Source organism: Vipera berus (assembly GCF_964194415.1).
Source record: "Vipera berus genome assembly, chromosome: 3".
Classification (NCBI taxonomy): Eukaryota; Metazoa; Chordata; class Lepidosauria; order Squamata; family Viperidae; genus Vipera; species Vipera berus.
In genome coordinates, this window is record NC_138204.1 from 68,386,704 (window position 1) to 68,414,103 (window position 27,400).

At 40.2% G+C, this 27,400-nt stretch overlaps 1 protein-coding gene across 3 annotated transcripts in view; it reads left to right on the forward strand.

Annotated features, from left to right (window-relative positions):
- Positions 1-27,400, forward strand: part of NFIA (nuclear factor I A) — a 323,674-nt gene that overhangs the window by 229,670 nt on the left and 66,604 nt on the right. For all 3 annotated transcript variants that reach the window (XM_081325217.1, XM_081325218.1, XM_081325216.1), the window contains exon 6: positions 3,261-3,388. In XM_081325217.1, coding sequence (XP_081181343.1) covers positions 3,261-3,388 — 128 coding nt within the window. The remainder of the gene's footprint in view (positions 1-3,260; positions 3,389-27,400) is intronic.

A 27,400-nucleotide genomic window follows, 5' to 3' on the forward strand; every position in this document is an offset into this window, starting at 1 on the left:
TGATACTTAAAGCACAACTGTCATTCTTATCTGCTTCTACAAATACCTGATAACAGATAAGAAGCTAAGTAAAATAGCATCAGTAATGAATAGCTGCACAGTAGGTTTGCTATTTCCTCATATTGTATTTGTAGGGCAAAAAAAGTCTTAAATTATTCATTTCTAAATGTATTTACTTGGAAGTATGTTTATATTGATTTCAGTAAATTTACTTCAAAGTACATTTTAGGATTGTTGCCTAGCAAAATAATTGAGGCAATGATTGTATGGTAAGAAAAATCTGTTGTTGACATTTACATTTCCTCATAAACGTAGGCATCAGAAGGTTTTTTTTAGCATTCCTGAGTTATGACAGGATTCTTGTTACAATTATTTTAAAAATAAATGACTAACCATTCATGAGATCAACTGAAATATAAGAGCAGCTGAGGTCATACAACTAAATATGCCGATTTATATTTATGCCAGCAATAGCATATCTGTGTACACCTGCCTTTGTGTAAAACTGAAAGACTTATGAAACAGGGAACACATTGAGGGAGGCATAGTTGTTCCTCTCCTTAAGTATTAGAAATAAAAGAAAGTATCACCTCAAATTTCAAAGAACAAAATTTTAAGAACTATGAGTAATCTCAGTAAGGTCTTAGAAGCGATGGGACAATGGCAGTGGATTATTACTTTTAATAGAAGTTTGATGGAAAAAATGTGTCTGGGATCACATAGTAGCCAAAAATTTAGACTTTGAAGTGTTTGCTTTATTTTTACAGAGAAATACACAATGGATTTTATAAAGCTGACAGTAGATTGTTTAATCTTGTCATGAAAAATACATTCACTAAGTATTAGTACCACTTTGTAAAATCCTAGTAAGACCACACCTGGAATACTTCAGCCAATTCTGGTCACCGTATCACAAAAAAGATGCTGAGTTTGGAAAAAATTCAGAGAAGAGCAACTAAGATGATCAAAGGCCTGGAGACTAAAACATACAAAGAACGGCTACAGGACTTGGGTTTGGCTAGTCTAAAGAAAATAAGAAATAGGGGAGACATGATAGCAGTGTTCCAGTATTTGAGGGGCTGCCACCAAGAAGGAGAGGGTCACGTTATTCACCAAAGCACCAGAAGCAGGACAAGAAACAATGGTTGGAAACTGATCAAAGAGAGAGGCAACCTGGAATTAAGGAGAAACTTCCTGATAGTGAGGACAATCAACCAGTGGAACAGCTTATCCCCAGAAATCGTGGGCGCTCCATCACTGGAGATATTTAAGAAAAGACTAGACATTCACCTGTCTGAGATGGTATAGGTTCTCCTCATTGAGCAGGGGGCTGAACTAGAAGACCTCCAAGGTCCATTCCAGCTTTATTCTATTCTATTCTATTCTATTCTATTCTATTCTATTCTATTCTATTCTATTCTATTCTATTCTATTCTATTCTATTCTATTCTATTCTATTCTATTCTATTCTATTCTATTCTATTCTATATTCTAACTCTAGTTCTGAAACCCAAGGATTCCGACTTCTGCAACTCCTCACATTATTTTGTCAGAATTCAAGTCAACTGCTGTGATGGTTATATTACAGGAAGACGAGAATGTAAATGGCAAGGAGGGAATAATCATCTTTCTGTCCTTCTCTGAACTGTACAAATTAAAAATGCTTTTGGCTCAAAGGCCTAAATTTGGGGGTTGTAATCTAAAGAAACCAAGCCTTACTTTCTTTGTCTAGTTACCTTATCAATAATTTTGCTTCATTTCTAGGGGTCCTAATGGATTTGGTCTCTCAATATTTTGTCCGTTTCCTAAAGTGTTTACTTGGCTTATCCTAGGTATAAGTATTCACACAGTTATATTCATTCTTTTGTAAAGAACATGTCTACATTAAATTAAATTGAAAATATCATTTGTCAACTATGCAGATAGCAAGCAAAGCATACAATTTTGTAGATTACACTTCAAGAACAATACCAAAGATGAAATTATATACATGTATAAGGAAATCCCCAAATCTGTAAAAATAGAAAATAACAAGTACAATAAACCCTTGACAAAACAGTCTAATACAGAAGAAGGAGTATCTTTGAGATTCATATGTTCATCAAATGGTAAATAGGCTGTTACACAGGTATAAATGGGATATTACAAGTGTCTAAAACAACATGTAAAATGGTGAGTGGATTTAATCCACTGGATCTGAAGCATGCTACTGAGGTCCAATAACCTGAGGGTGAGTATAAGCAAAAATATTTTAAGGAAGCAAAAAAGCAAGATTAAGATAATCCAATGCTCAGTGATCATGAATAGAAAAACTGAAAATGTGATTATCTGCTTAGCAACCAAAATTCTGGTCCCAATTCTGGCTGTAAGCCAAAGACTACCTGTACAGTATAAACAAATATAGCCAGGAGCAATATCTCTCAAATCTTAATTTTTTTGCTCTTGACATCCCAGAACTGTACATGGTACTATACCACATGGCTATAAAAATGAGGCTAATTTGCTTCAAGGAATATATAACCCAGAGGAATCTATTATAAAAACAAATCTACGTCATCCTGCACCTCTGAATTCTTTAAAAACAAAGAGGCATATAATGCAGTGTTTTTTGGAATGATCCAACCAATATCTAAGGATAGGTTCTTAAGAAATGGAAATAAGCCACACAGCAAGCTTTAAGACAATTTTGTTTGCTACCTGGAAATGCAGTAAAGTGGGTTTCAGACAATTCTCCAAACATATGGAGGCTCTCAACGGAAGAATCGCTCCTGAACCAATGACTGTTTCCCTGTACAGTAAAGAGAAATTCTAGATGCATAGATTGTTATATGCATATGTGGCATACAGTTTTTTGTTACCTAGTTTGGGTAATGAAACGTCTGCAAGAAAGCAAGCAAGCTCAGAGAGTGCCAAGGACCCCTCTCCTTTCTCTTTTCAAAAATGGGTTTCTGTTTGCCCAAACTAAAAGAGAAGTGCAATTCCATCTGTTGTTTTTTTCAGAGAAACTGCCTGCCTATAACCATCATAACTCAATTTTCTTCAGGAAAATGCTCATGGAAAGCAAAACCTTATTTTCCACTGTAGGGCATGATGTCAAGGTGGTTAAAAGAGCCAGAAGGTTAACAGAGAAAAGAAGGCGCAATAGTTACATCACCTATAGATGAGAGCTCGCCATTTGTCCTGGAATGTAACCCTGCAAAATAATCCGATATTTTATTTATCTCAGGCTGTGCATTAATGCATATATGCTTCGATTCTAGTTCCACAAAGCGTCTCAAATCTGTAGAGGATGAAATGGACAGTCCTGGTGAAGAGCCATTCTATACAAGCCAAGGGCGGTCTCCAGGAAGTGGAAGTCAATCAAGTGGATGGCATGAAGTGGAGCCAGGTAAATAAAGTCACACATGTGGCTTTGGAGGAAGGAGGAGTTTTTAAGCATTCCTGAATTCCATTTACTTATTCTGATGAGAACTAGTATTAATGTGTGAATTGGTATTTGAAAGGCTATGGGAGTTGAATACATCTGCAGCTGTAAATCCTTTGTTAATATCCATTTTGTTCTTTAGGCAGGCATTTGTAGTGTTGAATAATGGTTTCCATGGTTGTCAAGGTTTTCTTAGCCCAAAATATTACTTTCAATTAGATTGGCTTGCCCCCAAAAGGAATGTATGCTGCAACTGTATTTTATTGTAAAACGACAGATGCTTGATTCTTCTTAAAAAAAAAAAGAAAGAAAAAGAAAACCTTTCAAATTGTTCACTTCAACTGATTTTATTTCTGCAATGGCGTTGTAGGAAAAGAGGTGCTTTTGTTAATTTCAAAGTTTGTACTGTGGCTTTATTAGGTAATTTTCAAGTCTATTTTGATTTAACATTTGTATAAGTTGCTACATGTTTATTTATTTAAAAGGTATCGCCACCCATCAAGCAACTCTGAACGGCTTACAACAGCTGTAAAACCAATAAATAAAACAATAATTTAAAACGATAAAAAAAGATAAACAGAACATTCTTTTTGTCCCCCTTGGGATGTCCCTCAGAAATTCTGCTTCCATGTCCTCTAACCATACAATCCCAGCCCATAAGTACAAAGCTAGGTCTCAACAGCCTTCCAAAAGGCTACAAGGGTCGGAATTCTCAAATTGCCAGCAGGAGGTGGTTCCATAAGGTAGGAGCAGTGACAGAAAAGGAACACTTCCAAGATGGCAAGATTTCAAGGAGAGGACTTGGAGCATGCCCACCTTGGTGTAGTAAAACGGGCTGATATTAGTGAAAGGGGGTGCTATAAGTAACAAGGTCCAATGCCATGGAGGGCTTTAAAGATGGCCATCACCTTGCACCTGGAAAAAAACTGGAAGCCAGGCAGTCAATAAACAATACACACACACACACACTCACATACAGATGTAGATATACAACTTATTTTATGTGTATTTCCTTGCAAAGTAGCGCTAAAGATTTCTGGTATACTTGCAGGCTGTTTCACTTCCTTGGAGTGCAGCTTATCTTCCATACTTTCAGTATAGGAAACCCTTCCAGAAAGATTATAATGTCATCAGTCATGCTGATTTAATGTTTTCTAACCATAAATCCTATAAAGTCTGGGCTCTCTTTTGACATTGGGATGGTTGAGGGAGAACAAGATAAATTTAATTCAGATAAAATGGAAGAATTTATTTTTTTTAAAAAATGAGAATTGTGTTATTCTAAGTGATCGTGTGAAACCAGATCAGTTATCACCTCCTTGAAAGACAAGGCATCAGCTTGGGATGCTTCTGTTGGAAGTTTATCGCTATCTGGAGAAGAACTCATAAGATCAGTAACAATTGAATCTGTCTGTGAGTTCCCTGCTTCCAAGAGAAACTATTTTGGAGTCCTCTATATGGGCCAGCTTCATACCTGCCACAGTTATATAACTGGAAAACACGAGAGACAAGGGATGTATCTATGGTGGCCAATATTTTTGATGGTCGGTATTCCTCAGATAATTACATTATATATCCTTTTAGAATACTGGCTTTAAGCTGGTCTTGTGAAGTCCTCTGCAACCCCGACTTTACATAACAGTATGAATAGCTTACGTGTTTTCTAACTGCACATATTTCTGATGTATTTTTCAGTCTCTGTATTCTTTCCTTTGAGTCTATTCACCAGAGTCACCAGAGTAGCTGTAAGGTATTTTGAAAGGATTTATTAATAAACAAGCAATAACTCTCAGCTGCTGAAGGACATATTAATATCACTGTTTGGTATGATATAAGTTGTGTGTTAAAATAGGACCTTCAATTTTGGTATGAAAATTCTGTTCCTTGCTTGCTGCATGTTTTATTGCATGCAATAGCGAAAGGCAGACACGGATTCTGGATTTCTGTTTGTGATCTAACCAAGAAATAGTGAATCAGTGCAACTGGATCATATTACTTGATAATCATAAATTGAATCCAACTATATGGTATTCCCAGATCAGAAGGAATAGATAATTTAGAATTTTTCCCTTAAGAGAAATTTTCTCTAAACAGAATTTTCTAACAGAAAAAAAGTAAATGGTTAGACCTTTCATTCGGCAACCATTTGAACTTACGATCGCACAGAACAAAAGGCAGTTACGGCCCAGTCGACAAACTTACAACCTATGTGGGAGAAGCAGTGAGATAGATCCTCGCCTAATGACTGCAATTGGGATTACCAGATCTGCCATTGCTAAGCAGTGCGTTCACGTGATGCTAATGACGACTTTATTTGGTGATGGAAATTATACTCCCAATTAGGGTTGTTAAGTGAAGAGAGTAGTTCACTTTAGGGAAGAGTGCTGATAAATTTCTGGAGGGACTGGAAAATGAGAGAAGCGATGACCATAATGTTTATTATGTGTTGCAAGATGAAAAGGAAAAACTCTGTGAAATTATTAGACCTCGGGAAGCAAAAGAAACTGGCACATATTCAAAAGAAGTTGAGTAAAAAATGGAGGAACAAAAGGCGAAGAGGAATAGATAGGATGAGTTGTAGGAAAGAATTAAAATCCAGAACCATTGCTTTGGTTTTCATCATGGCCAAAATAATATCATATACAGTATTTATATCTTTTTTCTGTCTATCTTTTTTTTCTTTGCTAGTTGCTTTAATATAGTGATACTGACATCAGATAAGTTGCACCACTTTTGGAAAAAAAAAGAACAGAAAGTTATATTTTCATTCATTTCTAAAAAAAATGGGAGAAACACAGTTTTAAGCCTTTTGAGTTAATAACCTTTGATGTTGTTAAATTTTATCTGTACTGCATGATTGGTTGCACGTAATAAGGTAGCAATTCACACATGTGAATAGTGTGAGAACTGTGGGTTTAAACGAATGCTTTATTGTTGCAAGTGTTGGAATAAACTTTGGAAAGATCATTCCATGCAGAATATGGACAAGTTTAAGGATATCCACACGGGATATGTCTTGGGAGTGTTGTTCCTTTTTTTAGTTCCAAGGCAGACAGTATATCAAACACTGCCCAAAAACTCTGTTGTAGCTCGAAATTTATTCAGTGTCATAATACACTGTCTTAATTTCAAGATTCTTACACTGAGCAGGGGGTAGGACTAGATGAACTCCACTCCTTTCTGACTTTCAAATTCTGTGTTCCTGTGATTTGTGGCTCAGTGAAGCAAAACAGTGCATTAAATCTTCGCTCCTAATATTGTACTCACGGAGACTCACATCCATTTACCTGCACTCCAGTGTGCTTAGGGAGTTCTCAGGCCTGGAATGGCTGGAGTCTGCCAGAAAAGATGAATTTCTTTCACACAGGAAGACTGCAAAGTAAAACAAAGCAGACATGAAGTAAATTATTTCTGCTTTTCAAATATCTCTTGTGGTATCCGCTTTACTGTTACTTTATCTCAGCACTTTCATCACGTAAATTTTTGCTAACGGAGAAGGAAGGCAAGAGGAGATAATGAAGGTACTTGGTTAGAAAGTCAGTGCAGCTTCAGTCTTGAATTTGCACTGTACCACAATTCTATAGTTGGCTTCGTTTTAAATATTAGTATAATCAGTTATACTGATTATATAGCTGTAATTGCACCTGAAAAGCTCTTGGCTTCAAAAGTCACTTTATTTTGATTTGCCACAGTCAAATGCACTCTGGGAAGCTGAATAATACAGTATAAAAAGTTGCCTTTTACCTTTTCCCCCCCAAATTGCATTCTTTAACCCACTAAAGATGCTCTGCCCTTCCTTCATAATTAATGTGGCCATTTTTAAAATTGACAGTTGTCTGGCCTATCATCCAAATTTTAATAAACATTACAAGCAGATATTTAATTTTAAAATGAACAGTGTTCTCTCACCCCCTTTAGTGAACATGAATATTTTTTGTGTGTGCCTAAAATAGTACAGAACTACAGTACTACAGTATTTTTTTAAAATGTGACTATTGCCCCTTAAAAACAAGCTTAATTATTCGATAATTTTGCAGAAGATCCAATCTAGTTGGCTTGTCTGGTTGCCTGTTTTTCAGGCATTTTTGGAATTGGGAGTTATAGGCAGGTGGCCAATGACAGAACCATAAAGCAGGTGATTACTGTACTATTGTGTGACATTAAAACGCAGGTTCAAAAGCCAGTTAGTTTTATCCTGTTGCAGAGCATGGTTCATATATATTTTTTCATTACAATTTGTAACAAATACCCAAGGTAGCATAAAGCTTTGGTCTCCTACATTGGATGAGTGTAAGAGACTACCATGTGAATTTTGAATAAATCCTAGGAGGAAATTCCGAAGTCTGTTGAAACTATGTCCTGAAATAACTTTGGTGCTAATCTTATATGTATTTTATAAAGTTCTGGGAATCTTAGGGGTTCTTCTGCTTTCTTTATTACTATTTCTTGGAAAATAGAAATCTTCTGCTTATAAGTTTCTGTTATAAGGTTTCTGAAAACTAAATCTCTGTACACAAGTGCAGGTGACTCTGTATGAAAAATATATGCAGGGAGCAATAAGAAATCAGATAAGTAACTGCCAGTCCTTGTAAAGAATGAGGCACGGTTAACCCAGAGTAGAGCAGAAAGCAAAACAGAAGCAATTCTTCAGGCAACTGGGGAGGAATTCTCTGATTTCCCAATTGAAATATCTTGACAGAAAACAACTACAGAAATTGGGCGTTATCACGTGGCACATTTTGGCATATTGGAATAAGTAGGTTTTACTGTTAATACGACTAATGCACTTCTTTAGCTAATTTTATGGTTATGGCATTGAATTCCAGGATTCCATCATGAAAATCATATTCTTAAGTGCTACAGCAGTGCTAAGAATGTCCCAACTCCTACAAAATGTTATTTTTAAAAGTGAATTTAAAGCCTAGATTTAAAATACGTGTACTGAAATACAGTAGCCTCTTTATGTAGTTTGGTCTAGTGCAGGGGTAGGCAACCTCGGCTCTTTTATGGCTCATGGACTTCAACTCCCAGAATTCCTGAGTCAGCCATTCTGGGAGTTGAAGTCGATGAGCCATAAAAGAGCCGAGGTTGCCTACCCCTGGTCTAGTGGTTAGGGCATGAGGGTAGAAAGTGGGAGACTGAGTTCTAGCCTGCCTTAGCCATGAAAGCCAGCTGGGTGACCTCGGGCTAGTCCACAGGTCTGCAACCCGCGGCTCCGGAGCCGCATGCGGCTCTTTCAGCCATCTCCTGCGGCTCCCAGTCCTCTGCCATGTGCAGTCCCCCCCAAAAAAAAAGTAGAAGTAAAAAAGTTTGACCAATCAATTCAAATATGCAGGGTAGGTGCATATCTCGCCTTGGCTCCACTCTTCAGTCAAACCCTGTTCTGCGCATGTGCGCATGTACACGCATGCGCACACATTTTTTGCGGCTCCCAGTTTTTCCTTTACTGAGGGAACCGGTTCCGAGTGGCTCTTTCACTGTTTCAGGTTGCTGACCCAGGCGCTAGTCACTCTCAGTCAGCTCAATTCACCTCACAGGGTTGTTGTGGGAAAATAGGAAGTGGAAAATGGGTTTGATATGTTCGCTACCTTGAGATGTTTATAACAAATAATAAAGGTGGAATATAAATAAACAAATAAACAAGTAAGTTACTATAACTTTTACAATCCCCAATCACGTTTCTTTCAAAATCAATTCTTTTCCCACTGTTATGTGCTTTTTAAATTCCCCTAAGCAATTAAAATAATAAGAATAAAAGCTATATAGCTTAGTTTCCTTTGGATAAAAGCACACTGAAGAATTAATGGATTCAGTACAATATGTGCTTTATTTGTAAGTATTTTGTTATATGCTGGGCATTTGTTTGCCTCCCCTTGTAAGCAGAACACCAGAGGGAGAGCAAACAAATACTCAACAGTCAATCCAGCTGTTATTTGTGTTGCTAAAACTGCATCAACAATTCCAGCTATTGCCATCTCACACCTTGTAATTGTCTGTTCGCTTCTCTTTTCTGGTACATCTATAGTCTCTCTTTTCTTTTTTATGTCATGGGGCATATTCTATAAGATAAACATCTTATAGAGCCTGCACCCAAACCTTCATCTGGTAGATGAATTATCTGTGCCTAGCTGGGGAATTCCAGGAATTGAAGTCCACTTATCTTAAAGTTTCTGAAGTTGACACTGGTTTAAAAGACCATTTACCATAGTAATAGGAAACTTCTGTGGAATAATTGAATTTCAGAGGTTCTTCAGTCTAGTTCACACTAACTCTGCATTAAAGAGCAGGATCCAATCTTGGTCAATCACTGGAATCAGAGGTTTAGTGGTTTGGCGGCAGGAAGGACAAGGGAGACGCGTCTTCGTTAACAGGTTTATTTAGTCAGCCCGGACAACGGGAACGGCAAAACAGCATGCTTATATAGGTAGCTGTCTAACGGGACAGCAAATCAGCTGGGCGCATTTTCCCTCCAAGACAGGGGGCCAATCAGTCAGCTGTTAGGGCAGAAATTTCCCCAGCGACAGCGCTTAGCAGGTAACTAGGCAGGGAATCCTGTCAGCTGGTTTTGGCGGGCGGCCGGTGTTTGACAGCTTGTCGCCGCGACTGCGCATGCGCCAACTTTGACAGCTCGCGGCGGCCGCCGGGGGTTGCCGCGAGTTTGACAGATGAGTGGTGAATGCGCATGCGTCAGTATTTGACAGCTCGCGGCTGCCGCTGTGGGATAGCCGCGGTTTTGACAGTTCGCGGCTGTGTGCGCATGCGCGGCGTTTGACAGCTGTCAAACGGCCGCGTGTGCTTGCGGGAGCGTCTGCGCATGTGTCAGATTTGACAGCTGTCAGTGCGGCCGCGTAAATGCGGCCTATGACAGCTGTCATTATGGTTTGCAGAACATTGCACCCCTTTCCCCCCCCCTTGAACTGAACAAGGTAATTATTTTTAACTTTTAACAGTGTTAGAACTTGTTGGCGCATTCCCGGCCCATTCGAAGTCCAGTAAGTATGCTGGCGGCCTTTTCTGTCGTGTGGATCTGCGAGGTGACGGTTTCTCCATTGTTGCGGGGGCTTCCTCGGGAGGAAGGTCGGCTGGATCAGGGACATTCTCTGGGTGAACGGTGCTGGGGGGTGCAGGATCTTCCGCCGCTGTTTCTGGCGTGGAGGTGTTGGGGGGTGACCTGGGTCGGAGTTGATCTGCATGTCTCCGTAGTGTGAGTCCCGAGCCAGCATTGATGGTGTATGACAGGGGCCCGGTTTGATCGAGAACCACCCCCTGGGTCCATTTATCCCTTCCCCCATAATTTCGGGCCCAGACATTTTGTCCCTTAGAGAATGTTTTGTGTGGCAAGTTGTTGGTTTTTTCGGCCGCTGGTCTGTCTGGGTGCAGTCTGTCAAGTCGAGTGACCAGTCGGCGACCCCATCTTAGTTCCGCTGGGGATTTACCGGTGGTTGACACGGGAGTGGAGTGGTGAGCGAGGAGGAAGCGGGCGAGTCGACGGTGCCAGTTCCCGACGATCATTCTGCGCAGAGAGTCTTTGGTGGTCTTTACCATGACCTCTGCGAGGCCATTGCTGGACGGGTGGAACGGAGCCGATGTTGCGTGTCTAATACAGTTCCTCCTCGTGAAGATCTGGAAATCACGGGAGGTAAATTGAGGTCCGTTGTCAGTGATTATGACATCTGGTAGACCGTGGGTGGCAAAAACTCCCCTTAAGGCTTGAATAGTGGCCTCTGATGTGGTGCTTGAAACCGGGAGAACCTCCAGCCATTTAGAGTAACTATCTACAATAATTAAAAATGTTTGTCCCTGGAACGGTCCTGCGTAATCGAGGTGGATGCGGGACCAAGGATTGGAAGTGGTTTCCCATTTGTGGACCGGGGCGTGTGGAGGGGAGGGTCTGGTTTGCTGGCAGAGATAGCAGCCGGCTACATGCTGCTCGATGTCCCTGTCTAAGGATGGCCACCAGATGTAGCTGCGTGCCAGAGCCTTCATTTTTGAGATGCCAGGGTGGCCCTCATGTAGTGTTTGGAGAACTTTTGCTCTGTGGCATGAGGGGATTATTACCCTGCAGCCCCAAAGGATGCAGCCTAAATGTGTTGAAAGCTCTTGTCTTTTTGCAAAATAAGGTTGGATGGAAGGTGAGGGGCAGGTTGATTGCCAACCTGATGTGACCCATGAGAGTACCCTGCTGAGGGTGGGGTCCCTGGTTGTGGCAAGTGCGATGTCTCTAGCTGTTACTGGGCATTCAGTGAGTTCTTGTATGGCCAGGACTTGGCCGGCTGGGGCTGGATCAGGGTCTATTTGGGGAAGTGGGAGCCTGCTAAGGCCGTCTGCGTGGGACATTTCCTTCCCAGGCTTGTAGATCAACTGATAGGAGTAGGCAGAGAGGAATGTCGTCCAGCGAAGCATTCGCGGGGATAAAATTTGCGGGGTTTGGCGGTCCCATGTGAATATGCCCAGGAGAGGTTTGTGGTCTGTATAGATTTTAAAGGGTCTGCCATAGAGGTAATCATGGAATTTTTTAATTCCAGCCACAATAGCCAGGGCTTCTTTATCTATTTGCGCGTAATTGCGCTCGGTTTTTGAAAGTGTCCTTGAGTAGTAAGCGATCGGGGCTTGCGTGCCATCGTTAAGGGAGTGGCTGAGGACTGCCCCGATGCCATAAGGGGAAGCATCGCAGGCGATGCATAGGGGTTTGGTTTCGTTGTAGTGCGATATGGTTGTATCGCTGGAAAGTAATTGTTTTAGCTGTTTAAAGCTGTCATTGTGAAGTGGAGTCCACTTCCAGGGGGCCCCTTTGTCCAGGAGCCTATGAAGGGGTTCTGCTATTGTGGCTTTTGCGGGTAGAAATGAATGGTAGAAATTTAGGAGCCCTAGGAATGCCTGGAGCTCCGTTCTATTTTTTGGGGGGGGTGCGGCTTGTATTGCCTGTATTTTTGCGTTGGTGGGGTGAATGCCCTTGCCGTCTATCTTGTACCCCAGGAATTCTGCGGAGGGCACTCCGATTGAACACTTCTCACGTTTTAATTTTAAACCAGCTGCGCGGAATCTCGAGAGGACTTCGTGCAGCCTGGTTGCTAGGGACTGGGTGGAATCGCCCGCGATGAGGACGTCGTCAAAATACGGGCAGACTCCGGGGATGCCTTTGAGGGTGCGCTCCATGACTTCCTGGAATATTCCAGGTGCCACGGAGATGCCAAATTGGAGGCGGTTCACCCTGAACGCCCCTCTGTGCGTCACTATGGTTTGGGCTTCTGCGGTTTCCCTGGTTACAGGGAGTTGCAGGAAGGCATGTGCCAAGTCTAGTTTGGCGAAAATGGAGCCGGACCCTATTTCCGATAGAACATCTCTTACTGACGGAACTGGGTACGCATGCGGGTTGAGTGCGCGGTTGAGGGTCGCTTTATAGTCTGCGCAGATTCTGACGTCACCATTGGGTTTGACAGGTGTCACTATGGGGGTTTCCCAAGTTCCGCTGTCAGTGGGTTCTAGGACTCCTAGTTTGAGCAAGCGGTCTAGTTCTTTGTCTATTTTTGGTTTTAGGGCGAAGGGAACTTTCCTGGCTTTTATTCTAACTGGTCCGACCTCTGGTTTGAACTTGAGGTCGATGGGGGGGCCATTGTATTTGCCCAGTGAGCCGTCAAACACATCCGCAAATTTTTTGCAGATAGTATCTAAAGAGTCGGTTTGGATGCGGTTTGTTCCCTCGAGGCGAATGCCTAATGCCTCAAACCAATCTAGTCCTATTAAACTAGTTCTTGGTTGCTTAGTTATTTGGGCTGTTAAGTGGCCTGAGAATTTTTTAAAATCGACTTTCAGGACGGCTTGTCCCCTTAAGTCTATTTGCGCCCCTTGAAAATCTGCCAGCAAGACCCTGGAGGGTTGGATAGGAATGTGGTGGTTTGTTTTGGTGGCTATCTTTTGGAGGGTGTCTCCTGACAGGATTGAAACGGAGGATCCTGAGTCGACCTCCATTTCACAGGGGATTCCCTGTATTTTGACCCACGTCCTAACTTTGGCTCTGGGGATGTTGTTAGCGGGGGTTTTAGTTAAGGAGCAAACGGACCCTATGACCTTTGGTTGAGGGCGGGGAGGGACTGTCCTACCTGCGGGGATCTCGTCAAGGTCGTGGAGGGTCTCCCGGTTTAGGCTGCGACATGCTGATCGGATGTGGCCGGTCTTGCCACAGCCGTGGCACTTTGCGTTCCTAAACCTGCAGGTGGCTCGGGCATGGCTTCCGCCGCAACTGGCACACTTTGCTCTGGCGTTGGTCTGCGGCTTCTTCGTGTTGGGGCCCGATTGTCGGTCTTGGTTGCGGCTCCTTTCCCGGCCGGCGGTCATCCGGTTGAAGCGGGAGAGGATCGCATCGACCCCGGATTCGGGCTCCGGCGGCCCCTGGCCGAGCTCCCTGGCCTGATGGACAGAGTTGCCCGGGTTTTCGCCAAACGGCTCGATTTCGTCGCGGTGGCTATCTTCGTATGCCATTATCTCCAGCGTGAGCTCTGCGAGGTCCATTGTGGGCTTCGCCACAAGTTTCCTCTGCAGGCGCGGGTTCTGGAGACCGGCGATAACTTGATCGCGGATCCGGTCCTCCAGGTCGGGGAAATGGCATTTGCGGGCGGCGTGCCTGACGGTCGCGATGAAAGCGGTGGTGGTTTCACCCGGCTGCTGCTTCCGTCGGGCGAACGAGAGCCGCCAATATAGTTCGGACCGCCTTGGCACGAAGTGTTTGCTGAGGCGGTCCGTGAGCTCGGCAAACGGAATGGTGGTGACCGGGTCCGGGCTGCAGAGGCCAACGGCGATATCGTACACCGCTGGCCCGCTCAGGCATAGGAGCGCGGCGGCCTTGTGGCGGTCCTCCGTGATCTTATTTACAAGGAGGTACCCCTCAACCTGGCCCAAATGCGACTCCCATCCTTCGGGGTGCCGGACGTCGAACTCCCTTATGTGTCCTAGGGCTGCCATTCCGGGTCCGCGGTACTTGGGCGCCTGGTAGGTTGGCTTGTCCGGTCAGTGACTTAGCAAGTGACTTCAGCGGTTGACCGGACAGCAACACTCCTGGCCCGTGGCTTCGGCTAGTACCGGAATCCCATCCTCGTCGCCAGGTAGTTTGGCGGCAGGAAGGACAAGGGAGACGCGTCTTCGTTAACAGGTTTATTTAGTCAGCCCGGACAACGGGAACGGCAAAACAGCATGCTTATATAGGTAGCTGTCTAACGGGACAGCAAATCAGCTGGGCGCATTTTCCCTCCAAGACAGGGGGCCAATCAGTCAGCTGTTAGGGCAGAAATTTCCCCAGCGACAGCGCTTAGCAGGTAACTAGGCAGGGAATCCTGTCAGCTGGTTTTGGCGGGCGGCCGGTGTTTGACAGCTTGTCGCCGCGACTGCGCATGCGCCAACTTTGACAGCTCGCGGCGGCCGCCGGGGGTTGCCGCGAGTTTGACAGATGAGTGGTGAATGCGCATGCGTCAGTATTTGACAGCTCGCGGCTGCCGCTGTGGGATAGCCGCGGTTTTGACAGTTCGCGGCTGTGTGCGCATGCGCGGCGTTTGACAGCTGTCAAACGGCCGCGTGTGCTTGCGGGAGCTGTCATTATGGTTTGCAGAACATTGCATTTAGCTTTCCAGGGTTTCAGACATGTGCAGCTGCAGCCCATCTTCAGGGAATTTCTGTCTATGCTTTGGGCTGTTCTCTGTGTGGTATTTATATGGTGCTGTGTGTGCCTTTTTAGATGTTGATTGGGTGTTGATGACTGGCTATTAACACAATGGCTCTTGTTTCCTTTTGCTGCAAGCCTTCGCCTCCTAAGTACATGATAAACTGGTGATAAACCAGCACTTCTGTTGACTTGAGGGGCCTGTTTCCTGGGCTTCAATCACTTCCCTGGCTGTTTTTGTGCCTGCTCATCCAACAATCTTAGTAGATGCAAAATTCAATGCATTGATTGAATACAATCAATTTTTCAACTACTAAGATTGTTGGATGAACAGGGCTTTACAGAGAAAGATTCAAATTCAAAATAAGGAGGAATTTCCTGACTGTGACAGCTATTATACAGTAAAACAGCCTGCCCCCTGGAGTCAACACTAAGGGTTCTCAAGCAAAGATTTGTCAGCTTTTTGTTTAGGGTGATAATGATAATTCTTTCCCTGGACAAGGAATCTAGACTAGAAGTTCCTTCTAACCTTCAACGATGTGCAATACTTTCTCCTACTTCACTTATTTCTTTTGTTTTTATTAAAGAGTTTTACAAATACATTTTAAACATAAAACCCATCCCTCCCTCTCCCTCCCCCCCGACTTCCCAGAGCAAATACAGGGTATTAACCCTAACAAACTTAAACTATAATATGCTAGCTAGCTATAATAACACTTTAAGTCCTATCGCACTTTAACTCTCCTTAAAAATAACTAAATAATAACAAATCTTATAAATCTAATACTTATTCAAATGCTAAATGAAACTAGTCCCATATTTATTCTGGATATAATCAATCCATCTTCTCCATTCCAAAATATATCTTTGTTGCAAATGATCTTTCAAATATGCTGAGATTTTTGCCATTTCTCCCAGGTTCGAAACTTTTAAAGTCCATTCTTCTATAGTAGGCAAATCCTCCTTCTTCCAATATTGCACTACCAAAAGTCTTGCTGCCGTTATTAAATTCAACATCAATTTAGTTTCTATACCAGTAGAGTCTATAGTAATACCCAGCAAAAATAATTGTGGAGAAAACTTTATCTTTTTCTTAAATATCTTCTGCATATTCCACCAAATTTTAATCCAAAAAGCTTTTACTTTTTTACAAGTCCACCATATATGATAATACGTTGCATCATCACAACCACACCTCCAGCATTTAGGCTGATAATTTGGATACATAGATGCCAATTTCTTAGGATCTAAATGCCATCTATAAAACATCTTATAAAAATTCTCTCTTAAATTTTGTGCCTGTGTAAATTTTACATTTCTGACACAGATTGTTTCCCAAGTATCCATCGTTATTGGTTCTTGAATATTCTGGGCCCATTTTATCATACAATCTTTAACAAGTTCTGTTTCTGAATCTAATTCTATCAATGCATCCACTTCACTTATTTCTGAACTGCTAGGCACACTTAGCAGTAAAATACTTGGCCAGCCATCAGTTTTATTTTCAGATACCTACTAGGCATTTGTGATGTCCAAATATATTTGTAAAACATGTTGTATTGTATTGTAGTTTTTATTTAATTAAAATAATGTTTTTAAAATATAGATGAACAAGGAATCATCCAATTACCAAAAAAGAGCATTGCTACCTATAGGCATCAAGTCACATATGTAAAGCAATCATTTATTATATATTCCTGATTAAAGAAACACAGCCAACCCTGTAATAGTTTTTTTTGGTTTGTTTTTATGTTCTGTTGGTAACCATTAGAAGCAATTGTCATCCACTTTCAGGCACACAATATTTCACTGAGTCTAATGAATCATCGTAACTGCCTTTTGTATACTTTCAGAGTTTATACAGCCTCACTTCAGTTATGCCCATCTGACTATAGCCAACAAAAATCTATTAATGAATATGAAACTACAATAAATGCAGCAGGTCAATAGTAGGACTTGGAGACAAGTAGGAGCTTTCCATTGCAGCCATTAAGTGAAATAATTAAATACCCTTCATTTGTTCTTATAGACCTAGATACGATGACAGAAACTTAGCATTGGATCAATATGTCTCTCTTTCTTTGCAATTTATGGAGCAGCCAGTGACCATTATCTGTGACAATCATCTGTTTCATTGATATCATTGCATTAAAACCATAGAAGTTATAGATGAAAGGACTGTCAGAAAATTGCATCTTTTTTCTCTTAGGCAATGCAGTATATCTTCTTGGGCTTTTTTCTAAATATGAGTCCCTTTCCAATATTCCTTCACTATGTGGGACTTGTTTTAGCTTGGTCTTTCATATACCTGTGGAAGTCACAAGATTTGGAAGCCACATAGTGGCCATTTACCACAACAAATGGCCTCTTTCTATAGTTATAGAATAACAATAAAAGGAAAAATTCTGAATTTACTTTCCCACATATAAAGGGGAGACTAATTACAGGCAGTCCTCGACTTATAACAGTTCATTTAGTGATTGTTTGAAATTACAAGGGCATTTAAAAAAGTGGTGTCTGACCGTTTTTCACACTTACGATCGTTGCAGCATCCCCATGGTCGTGATCAAAATTCAGCTGCTTGGCAACTGACTCATAGTTGCGACAGTTGCAGTGTCCCAGCGTCATGTGATCTCCTTTCGCCACCTTCTGACAAGCAAAGTCAATGGGAAAGCAGGTTCACTTAACAACGGTGTTACTAACTTAACAACTGCAGTGATTCACTTAACAACTGTGAGAAGAAAGGTTGCAAAATAGGGCAACATTCACTTAACCACTGCCTCTGATTAGCAAACATTTTGGGCTTAATTGTGGTCCTAGGTTGAGGACTACCTGTATTCCTTACTTACATATTCTCAGAAAGAAAACACACTTGGAGGGGGAGATAACATTTCAATCTTGGTACCCCCAGAATGAGAGTTAGGATTGCGAAACCTGGTTTTAGCCGGAATAATATGCATTAAATATGAGGGTATTTAAATCCTTGTCTTGGGAAAGTTAACACGCTTGTTAGAACAGATTTTATTCCAGCCTTCTTCTGTTGTTATTCATGCATCCTCTGTAATCTTTCAAAGATTACAGAGAAAAATAAAATGGGAGAAAAACGGGAAAAGACACTACAGCAGTATCTCTATTTCCTGTCTTTCTCTTCTCCTCCAACTATTACATCACCATAGATTATTTCAGGTTTTTACAGCTGAGAAGTTTACTGACGTTATGTTCAAACTATAAATGAGCTTAGCAATTGTAATGGAATGGGCAAATCTGTAAATTGGAGCACCCTGTAAGTTTCCAGTCTTCTCTTCCAGAAAGTCTTTACTCCCAGGCCCTGCTTTCTGCTTTGAAGTAGCAGTTTGATAGTTTTTGCTGATAATAATAATAATAATAATAATAATAATAATAATAATAATAATAATAATAATAATAATAATAAGAAGAAGAAGAAGAAGAAGAAGAAGAAGAAGAAGAAGAAGAAGAAGAAGAAGAAGAAGAAGAAGAAGAAGTTGTTGGAAGGGACCTTGGAGGTCATCTAGTCCAACCCCCTGCTCAGGCAGGAAACCCTATACCATTTCAGGCAAATGGCTGTCCAGTCTCTTCTTAAAAACTTCCAGTGTTGGAGCATTCACAGATTCTAGAGACTGGTTGTTCCACTAGTTAATTGTTCTAACTGTCAGGAAGTTTCTCCTTAGTTCTAGGCTGCTTCTCTCCTTGACTAGTTTCCATCCGTTGCTTCTTGTCCTGCTTTCAGGTGCTTTGGAGAATAGCTTGACTCTCTCTTCTTTGTGGCAGCCCCTGAGATATTGGAACACTGCTGTCATGTCACCCCTCACTCTTCTCTTCGTTAAACTATACATACCCAATTCCAGCAACCGTTTCCTATATGTTTTAGCCTCCAGTCCCCCAATCATCTTTGTTGCTCTTCTCTGTACCCTTTCTAGAAGCACCTGTCCCTTCTACCTGTACCTTCTAGAAGCACCTCACCTGCTGCCCATCCCCTCTCCCTTTCTGATGCATAAGAGAAACAAGGTCTTCTCCAGCAGCACTCTCTTCCTAGAGGACAAAAGGGAAGAATGCAAAAAGAGAAGTGATTTGAAGGAGCAAGAGCCAGTTTGGTTGAGGCACCAGACTAGAATTCAAGTTCTGCCTTAGCAGTGAAAGCTGATCTTGGACCAGTCACTCTTTCAGCCCAACTCACCTCCCAGGGTTTGTTACTTATTTACACACACACACACACACACACACACACACATTCTGGGAATTGAAGGCCACATGTCACAAAGGGGCCATAATTGCCTATCTCCGATCTAGAATGTTCTAGTTTTAGATATTCCCAGTTATTAATCAGAGGCTATGGAGAACTCTGTTAAACCCCATTCTTTTACCAACTTGATCCCACAACTTCTGTCCTTTTAAAAAAAAAACCAAAACCTGAAACTTTTGTCACTGCACGTTTTTTTATTTTGTCTGAAAAGCTCAATTCTAATTGTACATTTCCTTCTGTTCTGCACCTGTGTTGATAACCTATCTGGTAACCATAGTGAATGTCATGTGGTCTAGCTATGTTATGAGTTAGTTTTGCTGTGTGTGCCAGCGTAAAAAGTTTTTCTAGTTTTGGTCTTTACATTACCTTTCTTTTTCTGCCTGATGAGAGAATGTAGTCGGTTAGCTCTCTCTCTCTCTATTTTTCTTTTGTAATTAAAGGTTTTAATAGAATATGCCTCGGGTTTTGTTTTCCTTCACCCACACACATTATGCATCATCTGAAGCAGGGTCCATCACCCTCTGATAGGAAGAATTATTCCTTGACAAGTTTTTCCTATTCCAGTAAAGCAGAGCTGAGGCCAATTTAACCCTATATTCCAGGGCTGTCAAACTGCCAGCCCGCGGGACGGATGCATCATAGTGAAACCGCGCCCATCCCATTGCCGGCAATGGAAAAGAAGTCACGATACGTCGCGACACGCCATGTGATGTTGCAAATTTGACACCCCTACTGTATTCTGTGGCCACAGTAGTGACAAATCACACCTCCCTTTTATGAAAGGTGGATTGTATGCCTGAATCTATGGCAATGTATATTATGTGCCTGAAGTGGCAGCTTTTGCAGGTTGTGGCCATAACAGTAATAATGTACAGTCTGAAATACAGTGTCCTCATTTAAACATGCAAACATGAAATGTAATAAAGTGTCTTCAAATCAACTTTGATTAAAATTTGTGAATATTTTCTCAAAGGTGGTGCCATGTAGATAATATTAGACGTCAATATATATATAAGAAAATCATATGTTCTCCTAGCTAGATTTTAACCCTGCCCCAAACCTCTGCCTGTATGACTTTTAATGAGCCAAGAAACAGAAGAACTTTTTTAAAAAATATTTAGAGGAAAGAATTATGAGTATTTCATGGTTGTGCAAAAACTAGAAAAGGAAAGGGAGGTGGGAGAAATTGGAAGAAAGAGGGGATTGTATGAAGGATGAAAATTTACAACAAGACACTTTCTACAGTATTTCTGTACAGTGACCAGTGTATCCTTTAATAAGGTGTGGCATTTTTTCTGAGGCATTTATGAAAAATTCTAATCAACATTACTAATTATTTAAGCTTAACATTCAATTCCATGTCAGTTACACACAAATATGCACGAATCTATTGCAGGGTTTCTTACTTGGTGGTTTGTGGGTTTTTTTGCCTGTTTCAATTGTAATTTTTAAGGGCTTTCCCCCCCCCCTTTCTTTCAAATTTTGTTCTAGGACATATCCTGTTATTTTGCTATTATTTATCTGTCTTGATCATATTGAATTCTATAATCATATTTCGCTTTGCCAAACTCTTTATCTTGTGTCTTTCAAAAGACAACTTAACTTGCGAGGACCGGTGTGGACTGAAACCATGCTGGGTCTGCAGCCAGCTCAAATTTAGGCCGTGAAAGCATCAAGGAAAGTTATGGGTGCTGGCTAAAGCCTCTTCTATGTTAAGTGCAGATTTAACAAAAGAACAGTGACCTCTGCTTGATGCGGTCCTGATGTCTCCATGGCTGCTGCCTTTGCTGCTCCCACGTTGGAACACTGCATTGCAGATACTCTTGATAACTCTTTGAAAAGTTCATGACGGAAGCATAATTGAAGCACCTCCTTAATTTTGGTTAGTAATTTCCTGATAAATATTGCACCCACGGTCTGAAATAGTTTTCTGCCTGTCCTTCACAACATCTCAAGGTGCTAAATTTGGTTTTCCAAACAAACATAGCTTTTATCAGATTTCTTGTGGAGACAATTGGTTATTCATGCCATCGTATGTTTAATTTGGGGTCTGCTAAACAAGATTAGCTCTTGACTGACAATGAACAGAGATGGGCTGGAGTCTGTAGATCCATTGCATTTATTCCCCTGTATGGTCATCTCATTATAAATCCAATGCAATAGCATTCTCATTTATCCAAGGGTATATTTTATTCTAACATTATTTTCCTTCTATGCTTTGCTGAAAGATTTTTTTTCAGCCCATTTCAATACACACCCGATGATAGCTAGTAAATCACAAAAGCTAAATAACAGCATTCTTCATTAAAATAAATTTTGAACACTAAGAAATCCAAACCATAGATTTTGTTCAGAGCTCTTCCTAGTATATAAATGATGAATGAATCAAAGATAATTTCTCTTGTCTGTGTTCTATGTGCATAAAAAAAAAGTTCTGAAGTGAATCAGGTCTCCTTCAAAACCATCTCCAACTTCTATTTTCCATCAAAGAGAGGTTTATCTCAATTAACTGATAAAATATCTCTTTTTGAATCCATGCCATTTTGTGATTGTTCTGCCTGTGTTTGGAAACATAGCTTGCTGACTGACAAACATGGATGCAAATAGGCCGAATTCCTGTTTACAGTTCCTTAACTTTTAATAGTTCTGCAATGGCAAAAAGCTCTGTTGAAATATTTTTTTCCACACAGTATCCATTTTGTTGAACTTTTTGAAGGTGGAATATGAGGGTGTTGCAAGATAACGGCAAAATGCATTTGTGGTGCTTTGAAGAAAGAGCACAAACTATGTGGAATGTGTTGTTCTCGCTGTAAGATAAGCTAGAATGTGTTAATCAAATATTTTCATGATATGAAGGCAGTTAAGAAAACAGTAAAATTTTTTACTAATTGCTCTCTTAGGTAAACAGATCTATCATTAGGTTGTCAGGAAGAGTGACACTGAGCAGAAACACCCTGCTAATCCCCAAAGATAAGTATTTAACATAATTAGGCAGACAGTGTCTCCTTTGTTGTACCAGCATTAATCAGGAGGAAAAGCTCAATTTTACAGAAAAGAGTTTCTCTCAATATTCCTTTGTGCTATTTCACTACTTTTGTGGAGATAACATACTCAAAGTAATGACAGTCATAGTTTGGACGATAAGTTCCTTGCTATTTGATATATGCAACATGAATCCTTATTTTCCATATTCTTGCTTTTCTCATGCGGCTGGGGGAGATTCTGATAACTTTTCAAAAATAATTTGGTTATCTTATGAGACTCAAGAAAATGCATATTCATAGCTGAATGCCGTATACCGTATATATATTTAATCATTCTGCTTAGTAGATCACTTTCTTTTTAAAAACAATTGTGAGGGGAACCCAAATTAAAGTGCAACTACAGAGCAAGAGAGGATTAACTTTTTTCTGTACACTTTTATTTGTTTGTTTGTTTGCTTATTGGCTGCCTATCTTACCGTAAGGTAACTCTGGGCAGTTTACAGTCATAAAAATATATCTACATTAAAACAAAAATAAATTAAAACCAAATATTAAAATCTAAGGACATGTGGGGAGGGCAGGGGTGGAATATATAATACCTCTCTGATGAGAGATACCTGTCTTGACTTTTTAAAAATTACACTAATTGTGACCACACAATTATTCTCAAAGAAGAGAGGCTGTTTTGACTAGTTTCATTTTCCTCAGAACTCCTTCAAAAGTGTCTTAAGAGAGAAGTTAGCCTGTCCTTTCCAGAATGCAGCAGCATTTTTTATGAAGAAATTTCATAAGCGCTAAGTTTAAAATCTGGACAAGCAGATTTAGGAATGGCACTTTCCTCATTTGAAAATGATGTTAGGAGAAGGGTTTTTTTTCCTTCCTAATGTCCTATTCCAAGGTCCCATCAGTTTCATTTCGCAAAGAAAACATGGAATTAAAACACAAGATCAAAAAGCATAATTAATTAATGTTTGACATCTCTCTGCTTTCTCAAAGGCATTGATGGGAAAGCTGCAAATTAAAAGATCAGTGGACTTCATAAAGTAACAGGTATATGTGAGGTGGGTTTATTTTTTGGACGGACTGGAGAATAGAGGAGAAAAATCAAATGCCTCCCTATAGTAAGGTTTTCAGTGCAAATGCTAAACTAATCTAACTAAGCTTTGCTTTTAGCTGACAGAACTTTTTCTGAGATTCTTTACACTTCAGTCAATTTTAAGAGGGCTCATTGAATTCTTGCTCTCCTCTACAAAGCATTTTGATAACCTTCCAAATTTTGCTTTAAAGTCATTGTAGTTTACATTTGCACTTTTAAGCTTTTGTAAAGGCAGCAAAAGCATACATGTAGCAAAACCTGGATCAGTTGTTAGAATTTACATAGTTTTTTTGTTTCTTTTTCTTTTTTCCTTTTTTTTTTACACCATGACAATTTATTGAACTTTCTAGTTTCATAGCTAAAACAATTGATTTCTACAGGGATCAAGCAGGAGTATCATTTAGCAGTATCATTTATCTAGGACATAAGAGAGGTTCATCAGTGAATATCTATGGCTGGAAGCGTAGAAAACATTATGATAGTAAGCCAGTAAATCCAGCTAAAAATTATCAGGCTAGGTGAGGGTGTTAAGCATGTAAGTAGAAATGAAAGTAGAATTGAGAGTTTGTTTGTTTAGCAAATTTATATGGCCACCCATCTCTTTGGATGGATGACCAGGGGGAACATAAAAGTAGCAACAGTGAAAACAACATTGCAATCTTTTTTGCTGGAGTTGTGAAGTGAATCACCATGGTAGTTAAGTAAATTGTGTGGTTATTAAGTGAATCTGGCTTCCCCATTAAGTTTACTTGTTGGAAGCCAGCTGGTGAGGTTGCAAATGGCAATCGCATGATACCAGAATGGCAACCATTGTAACTACCTGAAGGTTGCAAAGTCCCTGAATTTTGACCATATAACCAAGGGGATGCTGTGATGTTTTTAAGCAGGGGTCTTCAAACTTAGCCCTTTTATGACTTGTGGACTTCAACTCCCAGAATTCCTCAGCCAGCATGCTGTATGAAGACTGGTCTTAATTCAGGTTTTTTGATGCTGATGGAATTTTGAACAGTCACTTAAACAAATGATTGTAAGTCAAGGACTACCTGTACATTTATGGCTTTTCATCTCCTTGACAAGAATTTTATTTTCTGTGTTCTGTTATTTAAATTCTTATTTTTTGTATTTTGTTGCCTCTGAAAAGTTCGGTTCATGTTAACAGTATTGGAATGTATTATATATCAGTTATCATAACTATATACCATTATTTTTCTTGTCAAATTTTTCTTATTACTTAAACAAGCTTTATGATGATCATAATCTTTTTTCTATATACTGTGTATGTCTTTCAAAATAAAAAAAAAGTCAATTCTTTTATACAAGTCACAACTCTCCCTGACTTCATAGACACATCCATTTTGTTTTCTCAGCAGCACTCTGGAAATGGTTTGCCTTTGTCTTCTTTTGGGGATATTATTTGAACCCCTCCCTTTAGTCTGCAACCAGTATTCAATGGAGATCTGCCATCTTGGTACTAATAGGCCTGTCCCTAAGGAGTTTTTGAATGAGGTATTGTCATCTGCTGAGACATCTTTGTAATACATGCACTTAAAACATCCTTTTAAGTCTGTAGTTTTTGGTATTCTGGACATTGTAGGGGTTTTTTTTATACATTTTCACAAACATTTATATTGTCACGGAACCGAGTTTGGGTGCTGTCTTTTATTTTTGAAGGCTGGGGTTCTTTTTTCAAAGTCTGCCAGCATTACAACTTATATTATTACAATTTCAAAAACTCCACAGATAATACACTTGATAGTTGAAGAAGGCAATTCCAATGATCCATTAAGAAGAAATTCACTGGCTGGGTGGATATTTCAGAAAAGCAAAGCAGGCAGTAGCATCAGGAGGAAAAAGCATATCCAATACCATTCAAAAGCATAAAATAATTTGAACATGATTGCTTAGTTGAATGCATTCACGGGAAGAATGGACAGGTGGGAAAGCAGCCAGAGGAAGTGATGGTTTTCAGCTAGATGCTGTTTACCAGTTGGATTTGCTCCATACAGAAGATAGTCTGAGAGGATCAAAATCTAAAGAACTTTGCTCTTAAAGAATCTTAAAGCAGCACAGAACTGTGGTTCCAGTTAACATAAGGAAATAACCCTTATCAAAAAAAAAATGTTGCATTATGATGGCTATAGAAATCTGGGGCCCATATGTCTAATTTAAACAAATTGATTTATGATGCATTAAAGTAGATCCATAGTAAAAGGCTTAATTAGATCATCTTAATATGATCACTAAATCTGATGCAGTTGGAGGGGAAAAAACAATGCCCTTTTGGTGATTCTTGGGATGAGAGAGATTCAGTCTGTTGATTCTTTTATAAGGTCATCTTTCTTTTCTTTCACTTTCTTTTTTTTCTTCCGAGTTCCTAAGCCAACTACAGAATGTACCTTTGTTCTAGTAAAATTTATTTTGAGCCCAGTTTATGTTTACAGCTTCGTATTTTTCAAGAGATGTGCTCTTATGTAAAGGCATAAATGTGTGCATACATAGACACCCAAACATACTGTGCAATTCTTTTCAAATAGGCGACTTGGAACACACAGGAGAACATTCAAAGCACCTCTTCTGGAATCATTAAGCAGCTGCTTATGCATCTGCTCTGGAGGCTGCTTCTTAGTCTTTTGGCCTTAATGGACACCCATAGCCACTTCACTGCTCTTTCTCCCCCCCCCCCAAATGCTGAGACACCCAGGAGCAGCTTCCCAGATAGCCAAGTGCAAGTGCTTCCTGAAAAAGACTTAGCTGTTTAATTATTCAGTAGATGATCCGGGCATATTCCTACACATCCTGTATGAGGTATTTCAAAGAATTTGCACAGTCCTAACTCAACATGTGCAGGCACAACAGGCACACTTGTTCAGATTATCATTCCTTTGGCAGTTCATCAGTTTTCATAATGTGCTGTGATAACAACTGTAAATTTATCGTTCATCAATGACTTGCAAAAGTTTCATATTTTGGTAGTTTTGTCAATGAATTTTTTTTTAGGCCTGGCTTTTCTCTGATTTGTTCCCACTGTGTATCTGATTTTCACAGTATAATTTTTACCTGCAAAAAACAGCTTTTGAAGTCTTCACAGTAAGTCATCTGAGGAATATGAACACTTAAATCATTACACAGGGCAGGAATGCTCAACTTCTATAGCTTAAAACGCCACCCCAGGCTTTGCACAACATGTCAAAAATGGAGGGGGGGGAAGATAAGGATCTGTTGGGAGGATGAAGAGTTTTAAGCAATATATTTTTCTTTTTAATTTCTCAGATGTTTGGCCACTCCCACTCTGGATGTTGCAAACAGAATGATGGTTGGGTTGGGTTCCTATTTTTCTACTCCTGACATAGGGCTTTAAGGCATTAAGAATGAGGAGGCCTTGATAATGACAATAGAGAGCTAATATTGCATAATTTAGTGTTAATTACAGTAAATGTGCGAGCTGTAAGTATAGGAACAGTAAGTTTTCAATTAATGAGAATAATTTCATGATGTGTGGTGATGCCTGGCAGGAAGAAACAAACTGATGCCCTTTAAATACTATGGACTTACCTCCTATCACCACAGCCAGCGTACCTAATGGCAAGAGTCTACCCTAAACATTGGCACTATAGAAGGAGACAATTAGTAAGAATGCTGATGTTTCTTGCAAAGTTGTTTTGATGACTTCAAAATTCAGCTGCTAATAGCCACTTTTGCTTTTTTTTAAAAAAAAAGTTTTAGTTGTATTGCTCTTTCAATAATTCATAATTCATATGTAGCAATGAAGGAGAATATTTGTAGCTTAGGGTTGAAATGAGGGGTCTCTGGTGTTCTCTGAGCAACAGCACTAATGATGTTACCTAGTTTGGGTAATGAAATGTCTGCAGAAAAACAACCAAGCTCAGAGAACACCAAGGACCCCTAATAATAATAATAATAATAATAATAATAATAATAATAATAATAATAATAATAATAATAATAATAATAATAATATAATAAC